General features: G+C 30.0%; 1 protein-coding gene across 1 annotated transcript; it reads left to right on the top strand.

Annotated features, from left to right (window-relative positions):
- Positions 1 to 6,732: 6,732 nt before the first annotated feature.
- On the top strand, positions 6,733 to 7,794 carry LOC129945242 (uncharacterized protein K02A2.6-like). The gene has a single exon (XM_056054903.1). The coding sequence runs from the start codon at positions 6,733 to 6,735 to the stop codon at positions 7,792 to 7,794; it is 1,062 nt and encodes a 353-aa protein (XP_055910878.1).
- The last annotated feature ends 16,450 nt before the right edge of the window (positions 7,795 to 24,244 follow it).

Here is a 24,244-nt window from a genome sequence, read left to right as displayed (position 1 = left end):
AAAAACCTAAAAAAAAAAATTAATAAAAGTTGGTAAAAATTGATTTTCGACTCAAATATCTTTTCAAATCTATAAAATATTGGCTTCAAACAAATTTTATCTTATAGAAAATATTGTTTTCAACATTCGATAGAATTTTGAAGAAAATCGAATTGACGGTTTTTTTACAAAAAATAAAACTCTAAAAAAAACAATACTAAAACTTGGTAAACATTTACTTTCGACTCAATAGCTTTTCAAAAATTCAAAATATTGGCTTCAAACTTATTTTATTTTACAGAAAGTATTGTTTTCAATATTCAGTGATTTTTATATAAAAACAGTCCGTTTTTTCATAAAAAATAAAATCTATAAAAAATAGTACGCAAATTTGGTAAAATCGATACTAGTACATATAGACAAACTTTTAAGCAAGACAAATCGACAGATTGGATGGGAAGTTATCAGTGTGGGTCGCATCCCAGCCTCTTTTTAACTTCCCATAGGAAGTTATTGTAATGGGTCCGATTTGTCAAATTGAAAATTTTGACATTTCTCGACGTTTCAAGGTCCCTAGAGTCGAAATAAAAGATTTTTAGAAAGATGTCTGTGCGTGCGTGTGTACGTACGTTTGTACGTCCGTACGTCCGTACGTCCGTATGTCCGTACGTCCGTACGTCCGTACGTCCGTACGTTCGCGACGTTTTTTTCGTCGTCCATAGCTCAAGAACCAGAAGAGATATCAACTTCAAATAAATTTTGTTATACACATAATAAGGCAGAAAGATGCAGAAAGGGCTCTCAAGAAAATTGCGTGGGTGGTTTTTTCACTATAGCAGGTTGAAAAAAAGGTGAAAATTTTGGTTAACCCTAAATATCTTACGAACCAAAAACGCTAGAGACTTGAATTAAATTTTATAAAATATATTGTAACGTGATACCAAATAGAAATATTTTTTGAAAAAAATCAATATAACGGTTTTTTTTATAAATCAATAAAACTGAAAAAAAAAATTTGTCACCTCCAAAATTTTACGACTGAAATATGATTTCATCTCTAAAACAATTGTGTGCAACGAAGAATAATGTTTTTGACATCCGATAAAATTTTGACAAAAATTGAATTGACAGTTTTTTTAAAAAAAAAATAAAAATCTAAAAAAAACATTACTCAAAGTTCGTAAAAATTGAATATCGATTCAAATATTTTTTTCAAAAACTTGAAATTAAGGCTTCAAACTTATTTTGTCTTAAAAGAAATATTGTTTTCAACATTCTGAAAAATTTTGAGAAAAATCGAATTGACAGTTTTTTTACAAAAAATAAAAACCTAAAAAAATAATTTATAAAAGTTGGTAAAAATTGATTTTCGACTCAAATATCTTTTCAAAACTTTGAGATATTGGCTTTAATTTACTTTTATCTTTCAAAAAATCTTGTTGTCAACATTCAGTTAAAGTTTGAAAAAAATCGAATTGACAGTTTTTTTACAAAAAATAAAAAACTAAAAAAAAATTTATAAAAGTTGGTAAAAATTGATTTTCGACTCAAATATCTTTTCAAAACTTTGAGATATTGGCTTTAATTTACTTTTATCTTTCAAAAAATCTTGTTGTCAACATTCAGTTAAAGTTTGAAAAAAATCGAGTTGACTGTTTTTTAACAAAAAATAAAAACTTTAAAAAAAAAATTATAAAATCTGGTAAAAATTGATTTTCGACTCAAATATCTTTTCAAAACTTTGAGATATTGGCTTTAATTTACTTTAATCTTTCAAAAAATCTTGTTGTCAACATTCAGTTAAAGTTTGAAAAAAATCGAATTGACATTTTTTTTTACAAAAAATGAAAACCTAAAAAAAAATGTATAAAAGTTGGTAAAAATTGATTTTCGACTCAAATATCTCTTTAAAAATTTTAAATATTGGCTTCAAAATGGGAAGTTATCAGTGTGGGTCACATCCCAGCCTCTTTTTTTTTTACAAATGACCAGACATTTTTACTACCATTGGGACATTGTAGTATTTTTTTCAGTAATTTCTGGTCATGCAAAAATTTAATGTGTCGTATATGTCCGTTGTAGGTCTTTCTAGCTTGTTTGAACTTATTCCGGTTTTCCTCAGTTGGGTTGGCTTTGTAATATCGAAAAACTTACATTTGTGATCCTAATTACCTCTTTACAGCTCGAATCAACCCATGAGGTTTTTTTTTAGTTTGATAGATTTTACCCTATTCGAGATAAAATTTCTCAATTCACAAATAATTAAGATTTGTGTCATATCTGCACTGGAATACATGTCACTATTGAGGAAGCATAGTGACCAGTTAAAGTCAAGAATTCATTGAAACCGACCCAGTTTGTTTTCTTATATTGCCAAACGGTTTTACTTTAACTGGCGTTTTTTAGCATGAGAAACTTGCAAGTATGACACAATGGTCTGATGTGCCTAGAGGGCATAATACACTGAAAGTATATTTATTAGGATCAGAGGTAAGAAACAAGTCTAGAGTGTTGGCGGATTGACCTGCAACGTCAGAACTCCGAGTTCGCTCGTCAACTAACTGAGTCATCAAAAATCTCGACATACCTTCCTTCGGATGTTGTCTGACCAGCAAAGCGCAACCACGAAAATTTTGTTCATGGAAATCGCCCGTAACAACGATCTCACTGTGCGGAAAATGGGATTCAATTCTCGCACAATGCATAGAGTTCGTTTGAAGGCGAATCACTATCCAAACTTGAGCTGCGATAAATGAAACAAGTATGAAGATGTGCCTTTTAACAGTAAATTTGAACCATATATAATTAAATTTTGTATTAAAACATTGGCCATACTGTGGTAGAAGCTGGTAGGCAACAACATTACGCACGTAAACGGCTAGACTATGCTAAGAAAAGAATAATGGAACTAAGCTGTAATAATGAAGGTTAAAATCCGTATGATCGGTGTTTTCGCCAACTTAGGTTTGACTTAGTGCCAAAATTTTTTGAACACTAAAATTAAAGAATTAAAAATACATGTTTTTGAATATGAACATATTTGTGCACCCAAAATTTCAAATTTGGTATTTAAATAAATTAACATACATATGTAGGTTACCTCAGTACAAAAATAAAGAAATCGAAAAGTTTTTGAAGAATACAAAAGAGTTCAAACAAATTCAAAGCATTCATGAACTTTTAAAGATTGCTTTCAATTGATTTGAAGTCTGAAGGCCCAAAGTGAAATTAATTAATTCAATCTTCTAATTGAATTCAATAAATGATTTTTAAATACCGCATTTACAAGAGACTGTATTCTCTTATAAAACCGAAAAAAAGTCACTTTCTGACCTATTTTTGTTTCAGAGCACATAAAATGTTTTTACTCAATATTTGGTATCTTTAAAATGTTCATACTTGATTATTTTACAAAAACTCAAAATGTGAAGGACGTGAAAACAAAATCTATGTAAACTATAATTAAGAAAAAACATATCTTAAAACTTACGTACTTGTTAAGCTTCAAAAATCTTTAGAAGGCTTAAAATAATTTAGCTAAAAACTGAAAGTAATATTATGCATCATTATAAGTTAATAGAAAGTTCATCCACATTCATTTTTATTTAAAAAAAAACGCACTTAAAAAACTGTAGTTTTATAAACTTCATGCATACATGTATTTTTTTTATATAACAAAGCTTTAATGGGTTTGTCTTTGAACTACGAATTCATAAAGTTGCAGAAACAATTTTTCATTATCGTGACAGTTTTATTGCTGTTAATCAAAGGACGGAAAAGAAAGGAGCAAAAATCACTCTTTCATTGCCTTTTCCTTGGGATATCCGTACAAAGGGTCAATGTTGTATTCGTAAAAAAAAATAAAAAAAATTTCATGAAGCTCTGTTTCCAGATTTTTTAGAAAATATATTACTTTAAAAGCAATTTGGCCAATATATTTAAATTTAACTAACATTATTTTAGTCTGTGATTTTATTCTTTAATTAATGGTTCTTATTTGTGAGTATGTACAGTCAATTTCATTCACCAACATTAAGGTCTTACATAAACTTGAATTCCCTAACTAATTTTCTTTTGAAGCGAAAGTGTAACCCTTAGGGGAGATATACCCTTAAAGTCTTTTAGTGCAAACGTCACGTCGAGTCACATCACCACTTCGTCGTCGCGTCGTGTTGTGTTAGTTGATTTATAGTCTTCCTGCACGACCGTATGGTATCTGATTTTATGTTCTTGTCAGGATTTCATATTCGACTACAGGGACTAAGCTGATGAATGAATAGGAACATGTGTTGCACTATATACTATATCTACATTTGCTGCCATTTAAATCACTTGCAACTCTCGTAGTCGCATTTATAAAACAGACAAAAAAAAACGAAACTAACCTTTTAAACCATCTGTGATCTTCCTGGCACAATTTAAAAATAAGTTACTCCAGATTTAAACAAGTTACAAAAATAATGCAACTACCCCGGTTTTGCAGGGGATAAAAAACATAAAGTACAATCATTAAATGGATGTTGTTAAAATAACCATTTTATTTCGGAATTAAAGTCCTTTAAAGCCAAAAAGTACAAATAGCAAACAAAAAAAAAAAAAGACATTCCAAGGACATTTCATTTTTTAAACTTAACGATGAGTCATCAAATCCCAACAAAAAAAAAGACTTTTTTAAACATCAAAAGTATGAGGGTATACGAATTGAACATTGTACAGATGACCAGACTCTATAAGAATCTAATGGAAAGCTTTAAATTTTAATAAAGCTATGACAGTTCGAAAAAAAGGATAATTTTTTTTTGGTTTAGGAATTCACATAGGGTTAAAAATAATTTTGGCTTCTTCCTTTTATTTATACTTTAAGTTTTTCATCGACGAATTAGATTGTTTGGTTCTATAGTTGATGGGAAATAATGAATTTAAATTACATTTTTATTCACTAAGGACCTTATTATAAAAAAGCGAAATTAAAACCAGATGTTTATTTGTTGGAATTTTATCTCTGCTTTTTTTTATTGTGAATTAAAATGAAAATTATGTGAACAAATTTAAATGAGACATTTTTGAGTTAAATTCGGTCAAGACCGTCGACAAAAAATTAAAAAAACAACATTTTATTGCTTTTAAAGCTTTCATTTAAGAGTTCATTTTAGGTGCCATTTCCTTATTTCAAAAATATTATTGAGGAATAAACAGAGGCCAAAATACAAGATTTCTAAAAGAGGTTTCATTTTGATTTGAAAACTAAACGAATGTTTCTTAAAAAAAAATATTTGTTTCATTTAAAGAATGGCAAAAGGTTTTTTTGTTGAATTTTAAACGACCAATTCGCACATCTGCGAAAGTGTTTGATTTGATTACTTCTCGAGTTCCATTATAAAGGCTTTCAATAGATGGAACATTGGGAGAAAGTTTATCCAAATCAAAAGAACTCAATGGCCAAATTTATTACGTCTTTAAATAAAAACACTTGTTTGGCTTTTTGCTATTCAAATGTCAAAAAATGATATCTCCAGAAGTGATGGCAGCCCTTTTCCAATGTCAAAAGATGACAGCTTAAAAAGTGATAGCGGGTTATTCAAAATGAAACCTCTCATTGGTGAAACCTTGAATTCCGTTTACAAGTTGGTTATAGATCACTTACAAGTTCTATTTTTGAAAACGTGAATAATTCGACCATTCGATTACATTTTTGATATAATAAGGAAAAAGAAAACTAAGTAAAATATCAGTTAAAAAATATTGTTACAACGTCAAAATGTTACAACGTTATTTATAAGTAGTAATTCATTTATTTAGTAACGTTATAATATAAAAATAAGTATAATAAATTAAAGTATGTATTGGTAGTATAATATATGGATTTAATGATAATTGATCGGCGGTGGGACTACGATTGTATTTTGTTGCAGACAGAAATTGAATTTCTAAGCCACATCATTAGTGAGTCAGGTATTAGACCTTCAGATTCCAAGTTATTGCGATTAAAGAATTGCCACGTCCAACTAACGTGAAAGATGTACAGGCTTTCATGGGGAAAGTCAATTATTATAATAAATTCATTCAAAACTTATCTCAAATCAGTGCTCCTTTAAATATACTCCGCAGGAATGATACAGCGTTTGTGTGGCGTAAAGAGCAAGAGTCAGCATTTCAATAATTAAAATCACAACTAGTGGACGCAACGCGGCTGTCTCACTTTCGTGACGATTTGCCTATAATTCTGGCTACGGACGCGTCCTCTCATGGCATAGGAGCATAGGAGAGAAGGAGGCCCTCTCTATCATATACGGCGTACAGAAGTTTAATCAGTATCTTTACGGTCGACATTTTATTTTGTATACGGACCATAAGCCGCTGGTCTCAATATTTAACCCTGAAAAAAATGTACCTGTCTTTACAGCTCAAAGATTGCAGCGCTGGGCTTTGTTCTTGATGGGTTATCAATATAGCATCAGATACTAGCCTACAAGCAAACATGGAAACGCAGACGCGTTGTCCCGGTTAACAATGGGCCAGGACGAGCGTGGATCCCGTACTATCCAAAGTACTCAAGTTTTTACGCCAAGGCTGGCCGGACTCATCAAAGCTTATAGATAAACAGTTAAAACCTTATTTTGACTGAAGATATTCTCTTTTCATAGAAAATAATATTATTTTACTTGAGGCTAAGCACGTTCGCGTCGTTGTTCCAGCATCGCAGAGCCAAATGTGTTGAAGCTCCTCCACGATGGACACTGGGGGATCACAAGAATGAAGCAGCTATCTAGGAGATATTGCTGGTGGCCATTTATAGACAAGGCCATAACCGAACGTGCAGCAAAATGCATACAATGTCAGGAAACAAGCAGTAGCCCAAGGAAGGAGTATTCGTCGTGGCCGTCACCTAATCATGCATGGCAGCGTATACACCTGGATTTTGCGTTTCTTGGACACATGTGGTTGGTTTGTATAGATGCATTTTCTAAGTTCCCGTTAGTTGTTAAAATGTCCACAACAACGTCATCTGCCACAATTTTAATTCTGAAAGGAATTTTTGCGCTGGAGGGACTACCTGATACAGTTGTTTCGGACAATGGTCGACAATTTGTGTCCCACGAGTTTGAGCAATTCTGTTCTTCAAACGGCATTCAACATTTGACGTCAGCACCTTTTTATCATGCCTCTAATCTAGAGGCTGAACGTTTTGTAAGGACCTTTAAAACGTCATTAAAGAAGATTATGGAAGGAGGAGAAGACTTGAATAATGCGTTACTTCACCATTTAAGCACTTTTCGATCGACACCGAATCCTGTTACCGGGAAATCACCAGCAGAAATACTACATGGACGTCAGCCTAAAATTCCTCTTGCTTTGATGTTCCCTCGACAGAACAAACTACAAAGCAGCAAAGGACTTAATCGTTTTGTTAGCGAACAGCTGGTGTTAGTGAAGAACTTCTCAAGAGGACCAAAATGGATTCGAGGTAGGGTAAAAAAGCAACTTAGGAGGATGACATACCTTGTATCCACAGTTTTTGGAACTCTAAAGCGACACCAAAACCAGATGAGGCCTCAGCACTCGGATGAAAATCACTTGGATGAGTTTTTCATGAATAAGGGCCTTCAAAGTTCTGCAGCAAATCAGGCAATTATAAATTCTGATAATACTAATATTCCTTCAGTCTCATCGACAGTAAGCAAGATTGTTCCTCAAGCAACAGAAACAAGGGACAACAATGGAGCTGCCAAGTCGTCGGTGATTCCGGCTGTGCAAACACCTAGACGCTCTTACAGACAACGAAGACCTGTCGTTCGATTCCAGGTCTCACATTGATGCTATCTTTGAGTGGGAGGAAATGTAGTATACGAAATCCATTATGACAGCTTGCAACTTATAACAACACTGTACGTACACTAATGTGGATGTGACAAGTATTGGATGATTACTTGGGGAGCGCAGTCGTAGTCCCACCGCCGAACAATCATCATTAAATCCATATATTATACTACCAATACATACTTTAATTTATTATACTTATTTTTATATTATAACGTTACTAAACAAATGAATTACTATTTATAAATAACGTTGTAAGACTTTTAAACACATATTATGGGACTGTGTATTGCGTAGCAACCAGCAGTTAATTAGTTTTTGATTAAATCTCAGGGCATCTTTTAAAATTACCTCTAAATAAGCAAACGAAACGATACCTATAAAATAACTCGAACTGAAACTGTTTCAACCAATTAGCGACTAATTGGATTTTCCTAAGTATTAAACACAAATTTCAAACCCCTTTCCGTGAGAGATTTGTGAACTTGATATAAGTTTAGTGAAAATGAACAAAAAACATAATTTTTCTATTAGGACATTAAAATTGCAACTGTCAGAATTAATTAACTCAATATTATCAACCTCACACTTTCAGCGTAATTCTCCTCTCTCTAATGACTTAATTAGTTTTTTCTTATCTTAAATCTTAATCCTTAAATTCAAATACGAACTTTACCACCCATTCATCTCACAACAAAAATGTCTTTTCCACAAACCATATGTCCTTTAGAACTTACACATATAAATCAGGCTGTTCAATGTATCCTTTATTCTGTATATTGCTGCAACATTGAGCATAGGAACGATAAAGTCAGTAAACTACTAGTTGTGTATGTGTTTTTTAGTAAACATTGCAAGTTAATAAAGTATGCTTAGTAAACATCTGAGATGCTTGCACAGTAAGCCTTTTATCCTATTCAATAACCTTAAAGCTATGACTACACAAAGTATTCACAATGAAGGATTAAATATGTGAAATACTTACTTAATACATATCTAAGGATTCTACACAAATGAGATATTTTATATAAGCTTATATAACAACATTTGTTTATAACTCTTAAAGTCTATTTAACTATCTATCTAATTTTAAATATATGTATGTATAGACTATATAAGTATTTAATTCAAGAGTCCTTGCTATAAGAAGTATATGTATGTATAATTCGTGTATCTTGGGCGAGATTTTCATCCTTAAAATAGTTAAGAAAATATTTTCAAAGCTTAGATTTTATTAAATTAGACGGAGACAAGTTCGAGATTATGGTCAAAAGAGTAGATATTATATCATCTCAGTGAGTCTAAGTGTTTGAGATGAGGTTGGACCTTCTGTTCCTAAAATAATTTAGTCTTTTTGTGTCTAAATTTTGTTAGGTTTAAATTAAAAAATAAAATTGACCATATTTTATAGCTGTAATTTATAAAATGTAACTATGAACTTTTCGTTAAACTCCATTGTACAAGTAAAGTAGAATAAACATATTTACATAAAACGGAGGCGATGGGTGTTAAGAAATTGAAAAAAAGGAAGACAAGTTTTGCCTAAGTTAGTTTTTTTAAAGGTAGATATTAATGTGTGATTCGGCTTCAAATTTGTCTTGAAATGTTCATTGTTAGGAATAAATATAAGTTGCTTTTAAGTCAAAAGTCTGGCTTCAATATTATGTTTAACTACACTTAAAAAATGTGTATCAATAAAAAAATGACAATTTAAACAGATTAGATAGATAGATAAATCTTTATTCATTAAAAACGATACATAGCAATTTACAATAGAAAAAACCTTTCAAGCATGGAATTAGAGCCGTCTGCAGAATATTATCAAGACATTTATGTACATTAAGAAAAAAGAGTACACAATTATGGAATATAAAATAAGGAACATATATAAATAATATTAAAAAAATGTGATCAACTTTTTAAATGTTGTTTTGTTAAAATGGCAAAGTAATTTAAAGAAGAAAAAGAATAGTTAACAATAAATATGTACTTACTAACTTAAGGCGCTACGGTCCTGTGTGACCTAGGGTCTCAACCAACAAACTTTTCCATCTAGCTCGGTCCCTACCTAGATGTCTCCAGTTTTACGCTCCAAGTAGGGTAAAGTCACTTTGCACTTGTGCGCGCCACCTGACCGCGGTCTTCCTCTACTGCGCTGTCCTGTGGGTGTGGATTCGTAGACATTCCAGGCTGGACCATTGGTTTCCATGCGCTCTACGTGACATAGCCATTTAAGTCGTTGGACTTTTACACTTCTGGCTAAGTCTATGTCGCTGTACAGCTCGTACAGCCCATACAGCTCGTCTTTCCATTTTCCCCTCCACTCCCCTTCGATGCATACGGGACCGTAGACCACACGAAGAACTTTTCCCTCGAACCGACCCAAGGTGCTTTCATACGTTTTTGTCATTGTCCATGCTTCTGCACCGTATAGCAAGACGGGGATGATAAGGGCCTTATATAGCGACACTTTGGTCCCTCGAGGGAGGACTTTACCACTCAATTGGTTTCTTAGTCCAAAGAAACGGTGGTTAGCAAGAGTTATTCTGCATTTGATCTCAGCGCTGCTGTTGTTTTCTGCGTTTACAGCGGAGCCTAGGTAGACGAAGTCCTTGACTACCTCAATGTTAAATATGTGTTACAATGAAACAAGAAAACAATTAACAATTAGATACTTTAAATGATTGTTCAAAATATTTATTTATAACTAATTTTTTTTAATTAAAAAAGCGAAGATGGCGAAGAAGTGGAAAAGTTTCGGAGAATATGGACTTTTAGTTTAGTTAAAACGGTAAAAGGCGAACTTTAAGAGGTTCAAGTTATGGAATATTGGGGTGCTTTTAGTTTAACTAAAACAAAACTTTTTTTCTGTACTTATTTAAGTAGATACTTCAAAACAGACTCAAATAAGAATTTCTGTAATTATTTGCATGGGAGACATAGTGTTCCAACCATACTCCCCGTTCAAAACACGTAAAAATTCTTCCGACGAAAAGATGCTTTTATCAAAAGAAGTCTACGGATTTCTTGTAAAATAGGACAAGTTGCTAAAAAAATGGTAAAAATCTTCGTATTGGTTTGAGTTGCAGAGTGAACAAATTGCATCTAAGTCCGTTCTATGTGGCCTGTAGTTGAGCTCAAGAGTTTCAGTCCGTATTTAGAATAATTAACTTATATCAGAAGCAGAAAGGTCCTCACAGAAATAATTATAAATACCAAAGTCAAATTAAGACGGATATAGGTTGCTCTAGAAAGTGATTCCCTAGCAATTTCGAGATTAGTTTTGTACATTTCCTCATCAACCATCGAAATGCAATTGTAAAAGGTATTTCTCCATTTTTCTTTGTTGTTTGCATTTAGATTCATTGCTTAATTATGTGCTGTGGCAAGAGCATGCCAATTTCCAAAAGAGGGATATCCATAATGGAGTGATATAAGCAGGATTTAATTGTGCAGATTACCATCAGGTCTATGCATAACTTTCATATCCTGTTCACGTTAGCCTCAAAGCTTCTTGAAAAAAAATGTGACCACATCGAGTTTAAAGCTGATTTGGCTAATACCAGTTTCACTTAAATTTGATTTTTGATGTTCAAATTATGGGTGATAGTAAAACTAAGGTATTTATACTCGCTGAAAACTTCAATAGTGGTACCATCTAATGTCCAATTTCGTAAATTATTATCTGAACGATTTTGAGGTTTAAAAATCATAATTTTAGGTTTAAAAGTGTTGTTTTTGAGATCCCACGAATCGCAATATTGTTTATGTTTATTTATCTGAAACTGTAATGTCACTAGGTTAACAGAGAACACCATCAGGTCATCAGCATAGAACAAAAGCTTCAAAGATAAATCGCCATTATTGACACCTCCCGGTAATTTATTTTCAATGTCATTGATAAAAAGCGAACATCAGCGGACCTTATATACAGCCTTGTGGAACACCTGTTTCGGTATTAAATAATTTTTGACATAGATATACCATTACAAACCATTGCAGACGTGTTTAATAAAAGTTGTTCATAAATCCGAATAAATTTGGTTAAAAGACCAATAACTGCTAGCTTATATAAAAGTGATCTTCTGTTGATGATATCAAACGCAGCTTTAAAATCGACGAAAAATGTGTATAGGGGCTTCTTTTTGACGATAAAACGCCTGGCAACGCTCGTAATCGTTGAGAGGCCCGCCCAGAAACCAGCCTGATATCGACTTACCAAATTATTTCTTTCAATCCAATTCAAAAGCCTAAGGTTCAATATTTGTGCAAACAGTTTTTATTATTATTTAACAGCACATTTGCAATTTGGTGCCCTTCAAACAATTTTAACTTAAATATCAGTGTAACATTTGCACCTGGCGGTCAAGTCATGTACCCTATTGGAAGATTATATCATTTTTAAAAATGGCGGCAAATGTCATTTCTACCTTGACAGATGTGGAACATATTTTTTAAATTGCAATAACAACAAGGAACTTGCGGAACCTCATAAAACTGATGTAGCCAAAAATGGAACATGATATTAGGGTTTCTTGAGGCGATGTAAAAAGTTCTCTCCTTTCGACTCATCTGGCTATTATCTTTAACACTTATTTATAAGCAAGAATCACAGAAATCATTATTTAATTGTATATAATTGATCAGTGGCACTTTTTTATTAAAAATTAATTAATTAATTAATTATTAAAAAGCAATTTTGTCCGTTTATCAGTAAAAACGTTTTTCTGCATGACTTCGCAACCATTATTTTGGTAACAAATTTGCATGATTTGAAAACGTTGTTGCGAAGTAAGTCTATTTGTCTTTTTGAAATGGCAAAACAAGCCTAGCACAATCCAAGTGACAGCTGTCAAAAAAACCAACTCCAAAACAAGAATTGCTTGATTGAATCTACACTTAAAAAAATCACCCCTTACATAATTTGTATTTTCAAGCAAGAAAAAAATTCAAAAGTTAAATGTGATTCACATTTCTGAGCCTTATGTAGGAAACAGTGTTGAAAGAAATACCTGTATAGTGGTTGGTGACAAGAATTTCGTTGATTTATTTGAGTCGTTGGAACACCGTCGTAATATCTCTTGTTTCACCTTTTTATACAATTTTTTTAAAGGATTATGCTGTTGTTGCATTCCTCCTCTTAAGCAATTTAGAAATAACACTTAATCAACCAATCAATCGTCGGGAAATTTCAATCCCTTAATCCCAAATTCGGTCATACAGTTAGGAACAGAAGTTAGTTCTTTATTCAAACAACGCGAATGTGTAACTTTTCCCTTTTTTGCAATATTCGGGAATACAAAACCAGTTTGTACCAACTTGCTCGTTTCAAGTCCCATATTTTTTAACTTATAATGCTCAAAAATTGACAATTTTTGATACGGCTTTTTCATAGCTTTAAAGCAGCAGTTACATGGAAACTGAAAGTAAAGAAAAAGATGAATTTATGATACATACAATTTAAATTGTTTTTCAAATTTCTATTTTATTAAAATATTTCTTTTAATCAATTGATATATTTATAGATTTTTGTTTGATGACTTTCGATACATGATGTTTTCTCTCTCGCGTAAACCAAATTTCTTAGGTATACGATCATTGCGAATGAAAAACATGTTATAAAGAAAAAATGTCATAAATTAAACTTTATTTAATCAGAAAATCGAGTACTAAATGTCTGTTTTGTTATATTTTTAACATCATTAAAATTGTTATTCATCCAAAAATATACACACATACATAGGTACGTACATATGTATATATGAAAACTGATTTAAATCTGATATCATTTGGGAAGCTCGTCATGTACTCGTATAGCATATATGAACCATCATCATCAAAGAACCAACTCATGCGTTATGAAAAATGTAAATTTTAATAAACTCACCTTTTTGTCTATCTCTGGTCGATTTATAATATATGCTTTGGTTATCCATATCCATCATGTTGTCTGCTAGAAAAATACTCATATCTACAATATATATAAATCGGTACTTGATAAAATGTGTACAGTGTACCTGTAAATATTTTTGAAATATAACGATGGCCAAAAAACAAGGATGAAGGATAAGACAATAAACAATGTAATGATGATTTTATGCTCATTACTTTAACATGACTTGCAATAGGTGATAGATACTCCTTATGGGAAATTTAATATTTTGATATATGAATGTATGTACCCACATTAAAATCAGTACACATATGTATGTATGTATATCGTGTGCATAAACGTACTTCCACACATCAGTTAGGTTTCTTTTTTAAGTACAAAAAATGTATTATTTGAATTATAAAATTTTCAATTAAATTTCCATCAGCTGAAAACCGAAATCTGTAACCAGGCGTCAACCTCAACTATGAGATACTTTTTGGTTCATTATAAGAGAAAAATCAGATAAATGACTTTTTTTCTTATACACGGTCATTTACGTATAGACTTACGATGTCCATTTTTGGCATTTGGAGCTATTGAATGACTTTTACAGAAACTTAACTTTTCATAGAAATACATTTTTGAAATCAAGAGTGAGTATAATCTTGATTTGTTCATGTTCATTCCGAAAGTATATAGTTTCCTTTAGGTCCTTTGGCAAATTTCTATCTGATATAAGTCTGCATTCATTAATTCAAAAGAAATGCTTGGCTTTAATAAAATGATGTGATGTCTAAAAAAGAAGTCCAATATTAATTCGTTGATCAATTATTGATTTAAATACCGTATAGCATAAGATAGCTTACATAATTTTCTACCTACGACAAGGATTTATACATATGTAATTAGAATTAACGTAGGTTGTTATAATTTTACACAAAATTAGTAACCATAAAATAAACCATTAATTCTAACCAAAATTTATCTCGTGTTGAAATTTTGTAACTTGAAATATGTGATATTTATATATAGGTATATATATAATAAAAGTCTTAGCTACATCCTCCTTACATACATATATGTGTATCATTTACCACAAATCTGAATAATATGGAGAATATTAATTAGTGTAAATCAAATCATATTGGTTCTGCTTATGTGAACAATAATAATTATTACTATTATTAGATATTTCACTCTCATAATTCTTATAAACAGATTTGAGAGATTTTGAAACCAGATATCTTATTGATTTAAGATTATTATTACAAATCAAAAATAAGGTGTAATTATAAGGTATACATCCTTTTCTGAAATTCTAAATGAGAAAAAAGCGATTCGAAACGAAATGTTGTTTATTGCAATAATAAATATTACGTTTACGTCACAGTGTCCGTTTTTCTCAAAAGATAACCGGGAAATTTTAAATTTCCTATCACACAAGAATTTCCAAACTTATTTTTTAGGTGAAATAAATAAAGAAATCTATTTATTGGACGAATTTAAGACTAATTCAAATATACATAACGGACAAGAGGTACATAATTTATTATTTAGAAGCACAAAAGATAAATTATTGTTATTGCATAGTTTCCGGCATTTTCAAGAAATCCACGCCTTTGTATAGATACATATTTTATATCTTCTAGGCTCGTCTAGTCAAGTGTTAGCAAATTTGTAAGAATAACAATTTACACTGACAGTCGAAAAAATGTGGTCTTATTAAAAAAAAAAACAAAAACGAAGCTGGGATACAACCCACACTAATAACTTCCCAACCCGTCTGTCTATTTGTCTCGCTTAAAAAATTGTAGGTTTTTGTGTTGGGTTAAAAAAGTTGTTAGTTGCATTATTTTTAAAAATTTTAAAAGGACCAACAATATTGTTCATAGAAAGAAATAGTTTAGTTTGAAAATTTAGTTTTGATATATATCAAGAACAGAACATAAATTTTTACCAAATTTGCGTACTATTTTTTGTAGATTTTGTTTTTTTATGCAAAACAGACTGTTGGATTTTTATAAAAAAACTAGTGAATATCGAAAACAATATTTTCTGTGAAATCAAAAGAGTTTGAAGATATTTTTTTAATGATTAAGATTTGTGAGTCGTAAGTAAATTTTAACCAAGTTTTAGTATTGTTTTTTAGTCAGATTATATATAATATATTTTCTCAAAGTTTTACTGAGTGATGACAACAACATTTTTTAAAAGATAAAGTAATTGAAAGCCAATATCTCAAAGTTTTGAAAGGATATTTGAGCCGAAAATCATTTTTTAACAACTTTTATTAATTTTTTTGTTTCGATTTTTATTTTTTGTAAAAATTGTCAATTCGATTTTTCTAAAATTTTTTCCGAATGTTGAAAAAAATATTTGTAATAAGTTTAAATTAGTTGGAAGCCATAACCTTAAAGTTTTGAAAAGATATTTGAGTCGACAATCAATTTTTACCAATTTTTTTTTTGGGTTCTTAGGTTTTTGGAAAAAAACTGTCAATTCTATTTTTCCCAAAATTTGACTAAATGATGACAGCATTATTTTTTAAAGGATAGAAGTAGTTTAAAGCGAATATATCAACGTTTTGAAAAGATATTTGAGACGGAAATCAATTCTCACCAACTTTTATTCATTTTTTTGTTAAGGCTTTTATTTTTTGTAAAAAAAAACTGTCAATTCGATTTTTCTCAAAATTTTTCCGAATGTTGAAAAAAATGTTTGTAATAAGTTTAAATTAGTTGGAAGCCATAACCTTAAGGTTTTGAAAAGATATTTGACCCGAAAATCAATTTTTACCAACTTATATTAATTTTATTGTTTATGTTTTTATTTTTTTGTAAAAAAACTGACCATTCGATTTTTCTCAAAATTTTTCAGAATGTTGAAAACAATATTTCTTATAAGATAAAATTGGTTGGAAGCCATAATCTTAAATTTTTGAAAGGGTATTTGAGTCGAAAATCAATTTTAACCTAATTTTGTTTTATTTTCTTTTAAGTTTTTATTAAAAAAACACGGTGAATTTGGTTTTTCTCAAAATTTTACTGAATACTAACAACAATATTTTTTAAAAGATAAAATTAGTTCTCAAAGTTTTAAAAAGATATTTAAGACGAAAATCAATTCTTACCAACTTTTATTAATTTTTTTGTTTAGATTTTATATTTTGTAAAAAAAACTGTCAATGTTGAAAAAAAAATTGTTATTAGTTAAAATTAGTTGGAAGCCATAATCTCAAAGTTTTGAAAAGATATTTGAGTCGAAATTCAACTTTTACCAACTTTGAGTAATGTTATTTTAAGGTTTTTATTCTTCCTAAAAAAACTGTCAATTTAATTTTTCTCAAAATATTACCAGATGTGAAAAAAAGTTATTTTTCGTTGCACAAAATTGTTTTGGAGATAAAATCATTTTTTATTCGTAAAATGTCCGTTGGTTAGATTTTTTCAAAAAATATACGTGATTGACATCACGTTACAATATTTTTTTTAAAATTTAATTCAAGTCTCTAGCGTTTTTGGTTCGTAAGGTATCCAGGGTTAACCAACAATTTCACCTTTTTTAAACTGCTATGGTAAAAAAGCATCATCTTCTGCACACACGCACGCACAGACATCTTTCTAAAAATCTTTTATTTCGACTCTAGGGTCCTTGAAACGTCAAGAAATGTCAAAATTTTCAATTTGACAAATCGGACCCATTACAATAACTTCCTATGGAAAGTTGAAAAGAGACTAAGATGCGACCCGCACTGACATATTCCCATCCCTACTCGTCTGTCGATCATTCTAAAAGTTTAACAAAATATTAACAACAATATTTTTTCTGAAAATCATAATTTGATTTCAATAATTTTATTTCTTGTCATATTACCTACAAAATATTTCCTATTTGTTATTTTTGTAGGTTTACGTATTTTGAAAAATAAGTTATCAATTGAATTTTTCCAACAAAAAAAAATAACTAAAAGTGTGCAACAATATTTTGCATATAATAAAACAATTGGTAATGACAAATTATATGAAAATGATAAATTTCTGCAACCGTACTTAAGACGGTCCTTCGGTTGATAGCGTTTTCCATTTCTTCTTGAAAATAAAATAGTTACTTAATTACTTAACGTGGGGCTTGAGTCCTGTGTGAACTTTAAAGTCAATCCAACATACTTCTCCATCTAGCTCAGTCGCTAGGTAGATGTCTCCAGTTACGCACTCCAAAGTGAGTGGCGTTTTTACTAGTGCGCCCCAACTCATCCTCGGCCTTCATCTTCTGCGCTGTCATGTGGGCATGAATTCTAAGACTTTTCGGGCTAGCAGTTCGAATAGACCATGGTCATCCTGCACAAACAGACGAGTAAGGTAAGGATGCCAAATCTAGCCAATTCATCCCTGTAGTTTCTGTCATATGCTATCTTAAAATTGATGAAAAGATGGTGGGTGAAAATTGTTGAAATCAATCGTTTTCGATTTCTTATATTTTTAAATATTATTTTTAATGATTTATAAAGAATACATTTATAACCTCTTTGAAGAACAAGTATTTTAATAATCGCGTGAAAGAAGAAAATTAGCTTTTTGAACCATGTGGTTTTATATTTCGATAACACAGTGACTACGTAAATGTACAAGTACACAAAGAACATAAAATACGCTTAGTGTACATTTGTGGTTAAATTTTGTAGATCAACATTATTTTGTAAAATAAGCTGAAAATTTTCCACGTTTTAAAGGACTAAAGGTGCTTAACTAAAGATGCCTCAGCTTCAAAAGGAGCTTCAACGACCGGGAGTTGACAAAGATTAGCAAACTCATCTTTTAAAAATTCCAGTAGTAGTTTTTATAGTAACAACTTGAACGATGTCATCGGTAAGAGAATAGAGTTCAATGAGTCAACTAAGCTTCCACTTCAGCGGAGAAAGATTATCATCACTGATTATGACAATTTCATTCATTTTAAGCCCAAGTTCATTCCTTTGTGGAAGTATTCATTCTTTCATCGCTAACAAAATTGTTTCATACGCCAGTGTGCTCGCTGATAACGATTTAGATAAGATCCACTTTTATCGCACAGATCTGGCCCAGAAATTGCAATAAGTGAAGTACCGGTTAAAAAGTGGCCTGGGGTTAAAAGTTTAGGTTCATTAGAATCTTCAGAGAGGGGGGAAAGAGAACGGGAGTTAAGGATGCATTCTATCAGAATAATATCGTCGTTTCGATGTTCTTAGGTTTTTTTCAGGATCTGTGGACTTTGTTCGTATACTACGTCAAAGAACATTTTAAATGCGGTTATGAGCAGGTTGATTCCTTATAATTGGTAAAGTTTAGAGGTTTTCTTTTTTTTCAGTATCGGGCAAAGAATACTGAGGTTCCATTCATCAGACATGCTTTCTTTCGACCATATTTTACGGACAAGTTACTGCATGTTTCTCGCTTTGAAAAGCTCGGCTTATTTCCATTAGCCTTATTAGACTTAAGTGATATATGTCAATCTTTACTTCATCTAAGTCAAGAAGAAGGGATTGTTGGCTTTCGTCATCGAAATATGCAATAAAATAAATATCCATTAAACACTCGTAAAAAATACGCGTTTTCTTAATATCCAAATTAAACTTCTGATAAGACTAATAATTTTCCGAACTGAATTTCAATGAACTTCTCACTTTTAATACATGATTATTATTATTTTCATTCTTTAAGCTAAGAATTTTAAAATTAAAAAACTCGATAAACTTAAAAATACCTCTATAAAGTTTTTTTTTATTTAACATTGTTCATCAAAATGTGTATCAATAGAGAGCATAAGAAAGGAGAAATTTAATTTTTCTATAGAAACAAGAATTATTATTCTTATCCACTTCACAAATTGTGCTCCTTCTATAGTCAAAAGAAAATTCATTTCCACTGACTTTACTTGTTTTTTATTATTACAAAGGATAAGTACCTATAATAAGTTCTTTTATCGCACCCATCACTTTGTTCTATTTTATTCGTTGCATTGAAAATAAAATGATTAGAATCAGTCGACAGTAAAAAAAGAAGAAAGTAGATGAATTTTTTGGAAGAAAATTGATTTGACAATGTCTCGTTATCAAAGAAAAAAAAATAAAAGCTAAAGTGTTCTCTTAAGGATATTTCATTTTTATGAATTCCTTTTGGAAGTTTCAATGTTCTCTGGAATATCGAGGTAGAAAATTGGGAATATTAAGAAAAAACTAGAGGTAATAAAATGCACGAAGAAACTGACAGAAAAAAAGGTGTAAAAAGAATTTTTTTGTTTATAGCCAATCGTAAAATTTCTATAGTATAATGTTGTGAAATCTTTCTTGAGGTATACGAGGTTGTAAAACAAAAAGAATATAAAATAAATATATAAATACAAAATATAAAAATAACAAAATTGATAAATATGAAACAATCGATAATAATAAATGCACTATAATTTGAAGTATAAACTCATACTTATTTTTCTATTTCCCTTTATAATCAATTCATTTCCTGAATTGAATCAATTCTTTAGTTTTGTATTGAATTGTGTTATACCGTATTATTTTTGTATTGAACATTTTATTTTTTACTGAATTTTTAAAAACTTTGTTTACATATTAAGCAGCAAACAAAATTTAAATTCTCAATTTGTAATTGTAATTTAAAATTCAATTAAAATCTTGATTTTTTTACGAATACGGGAAATTTGTACATTTTCACTGAAAATTAATATTTTTTTTCAATTTGACTTTTATTATTTATTTTATTTCAAATATTTTCATTAAAATGAACCTGACTTTAAAAAAATATATAAATTTAATTGAGTTTTTGGAACTAGAATTATTTTTTATTTTAAAAAGAAAATGTGATGGAAACCCTTGCGAAATAAGTTTTAATTTTCTGACAAAATTTACCTTCTAAATAAACCAAAAAGAATACATTTGTTTTCATAAAACACATTATGACGTATTATATTATACATTATGTTCTTATAAGTTCGTCACATATTGGGATTGACCTGATTTTAGAAATAGAAAATTTTATATATATTTATGGAGGCAGGTAATAATCAGATGACAAAAACAGTGGGATAGATACATTTAAAATGGGAATATTTTAATTTCGATTTAAATTTTAACGTAGTGTAAATAAATTGGGCTTTGAAAAGCTTAAACTAAATTTGAAAAAAATAACGAACGAAACATAAAGTTATTTTCCAGTTACAATTTTTGGGTGGCTTAAAATGTTTCAGTTCGACCACCAGTTTCTTTTTCAAAAATTCACATATCTAAGTTGTTTAGATGTTAAGCCCAAAAGAATTGTCGAAGGGAAAAGAAACAAATTTCTTGATTTTCTTGAAATGACCCGCAAAATTAATCACATTGACCTTCAATTTGTTTAATTGTGATATGAATTTATTGTAATGGGTCCGGTTTTTCAAATTGAAAATTTTGATATTTCTCGACGTTTCTAGGTCAATAGATTCGAAAAAAAAAGATTTTTAGAAAGATGTCTGTGCGTGCGTGTACACGTACATATGTACGTTCCAGTAGAGATATCGAATTCAAATGAGTTTCGTTATACAGATAGAAAGACAGAGAGATGCAGATAAGGCTCTGAAGAAAATTGCGTGTGCGTTTTTTTTTTTACCATAGCAGTTTAAAAAAAGGTGAAAATTTTGGTTAACCCTAAATATCTTACGAACCAAAAATGCTAGAGACTTGAATTAAATTTTATATTATATATTGTAACGTGATACCAAACAAATATTTTTTTGAAAAAAATCCAATTAACTGTTTTTTTAATACATACAAAATGATTTTATCTCCAAAACAATTTTGTACAACGAAAAATAAAGTTTTTAACATAGTTTAAATTCGTCAAAATTGAATTTCGACTCAAAAATCTTTTCAAAAATTTGAGATTATGGCTTTCAACTAATTTTAACACCTAAAAAATATTGTTTTTAACATTTTGAAAAAATTTGAGAAAAATCGCATCGACAGTTTTTCTTACAAAAAATAAAAACCTTACCACAAAAATAAATAAAAGTTGGTAAAAATTGATTTTCGACTCAAATATCTCTTCCAAACTTTAAGATATTGGCTTTAAACTTCTTTTATCTATTAAAAAATATTGTTGTCAACATTCAGTCAAATTTTGAGGATAATCTAATTGACAGTTTTTTTTAACAAAAAATAAAAACCTAACAAAAAACAATACTAAAACTTGGTTAAAATGTACTAACGTCTCAAAAAGGTTTTATAAATTAAAAATATTGTCTTTGAACTCTTTTTATTTTACAGGAAAATATTGTTTCGATATTTAGTAGTTTTTTTTTTTTATAAAAATCCAACAGTCTGTTTTTTCATAAAAAAATAAAATCTACAAAAAAATAGTACGCAAATTCGGTAAAAATTGGTGTTCGGTTCTTGATATCTCTCAAATTAATTTCGTTCATCCCATTTATAAACATTTAAAAATGCTACTAAAATTGGTAACATTTTTTAACTAAAAATCTATTAACCAAAACTAGATTTTCAAACTAAACTTTGTCTTTTTGTTGGTAACTTTAAATTATTTAAGAATAATTCAACTGACAACTTTTTTAACCCAACACGAAAACATACAAACTTTTAAGCAACAAATAGACAGATGGGATGGAAAATTATCAGTGTGGGTCGCATCCCAGCCTTTTTTTTGGTTCAGGAATTCAAAATCTTCCATGTGTTCACTACAAGCACGTTTGCAGTAGCTTATTGTTCGGTTTGATTTTTGACGACTCTACTTTTAACGGAAACGCTTCCTGATTTGTTCTTACCACATAATCAATAATGATTATTCCATGTCTTTTCTTGTTTTGTCGGGATTTGTATAAATAATGTTCAATCGAATTAGCCACTTACATTCAAACTTTAAAAAAAAGTCTGCTGAAATAGTTGATGATCTAGAAATGTCCATCATTTTACCCATACGCTCAAAGAGATTCTTTTTTAGCCGTGCTCCAGAATGTGGAACTTGTTTTTTCTCTCCCATTCTGATGTTCAAAACTTTAAGACAATTGATATGTTTGTAAACATGAGCAAAGAAACATTGTAACATGTTTCTGTAGAAGCTTACCTGATTGTAACGTAACGCCCCATTTTCGTCAACAATTATGAGGATGAAAAATTTTTTGTTGAAACAAATGAGAGTTTATAATAAATCCGTTAAGTGCAAAATAAGCTAGATTATACTTTTCAACAACTTATTTTTTTGTATATATTTTGATATTGACAGCATAATCATTGGTTGATAGGTGTATTAACATTAAAAGTTCAAAGCTGTGACGTATTATTTGGAAAACTTTTTACAACATATTTTTTAAGCATGTTTAAATTATTTAATAATGTGAGACATCTTTTTTGAAATGTGAGAATCTCTTTTTTTGTTTTCAACTGTTTTCTACATTTTTTGAAAGACAAAATTATAATCTTTCCCACTGTGTGAAAAGCTTGCCAGTTACCAAATGTGCGGAAGAAATGAAAACACAAAAAAAAATAGGAAAAACAACCCAAAGAATTAAAGTCAATGAATAAAAGATTTTGTTCAGAGAAAATGTAAACATTATATAGAAATCCCTGAACATGAGAACTTAGTAGTTTTTAAGTTTTGGCGAGGTGCCAAAATGCTTCAAGATATTTTGGCATTTTATTTTTCTTCAGAATCACAGGGCATAATATTATCCACCGTTAGACGTTACCAATCGAAATTCAGAAACCTAAAGCTCATGCAATGCAGGGGAGTCTAATGTTGCTTTTTTTGTTTGATTCTGTGCCGGTAACGTAATTTTTGTCGGTTACATAAGATCAAAATTAGTATAGGTTTGCCAAATGCGCACGTACGCAGTCGATTTTAATTTTATTTCGTAACATAGTTTTTCTTCTTTTATTTTGTTTATATATTTATAATTATGTGGGGTAAGAATTATTTTGTTTTTATTTTTGTTTATTGTTTTGGTTTTTGTGTTGTTTTAGCCGGTTTTCTGTTTTTAATTTTTGTTCTACTAGTTGAAGGTTAATACACCCTACATTCAAATTAGTCATATTTTGCACAATTAATATTGTTAACCTTCAAAGCAATTTGCAATTGCAGATCTTGTTTCTATTATGAAAACAATGATTATTAATTTTATCAGGAATACCTTAAACAAATAAAAGAGCATTTTTAAAATTTGTTTAAATTTTATATCTTCACCTGTTGAAATGTTGACGAGTCATTAGGGAATTTTATGAGTCACTTTATAGCAAGATACTGTTACTTTTATTTTGTTTAAGTTTCAATAAATAAAAATATGTTCTAGAAAAAGTAAACATCTGCTAAATTTGGAGTTTCCACTTTATTAAAAAAGTGTTTAACAAACAATACACTTGCTAGAATGTTTTGTTTTTGAAAATAAATGCAGGTCAATAGAAATAGACTAGAATATTTTTATTTAGAAAAGAAATAGGAATTTTCTGATATTTTTATTTTGAATACATTCCTTTAATGTGGTTTCAAGGACATTATGTGTTTTATCAGTTGAAATTGATTATTATTGACATCACCT

This window comes from Eupeodes corollae, chromosome 2, assembly GCF_945859685.1.
Source record: "Eupeodes corollae chromosome 2, idEupCoro1.1, whole genome shotgun sequence".
Classification (NCBI taxonomy): domain Eukaryota; kingdom Metazoa; phylum Arthropoda; class Insecta; order Diptera; family Syrphidae; genus Eupeodes; species Eupeodes corollae.
The sequence above is the reverse complement of the archived record's forward strand: the minus strand, read 5'-3'. Positions and strand labels throughout refer to the sequence as shown.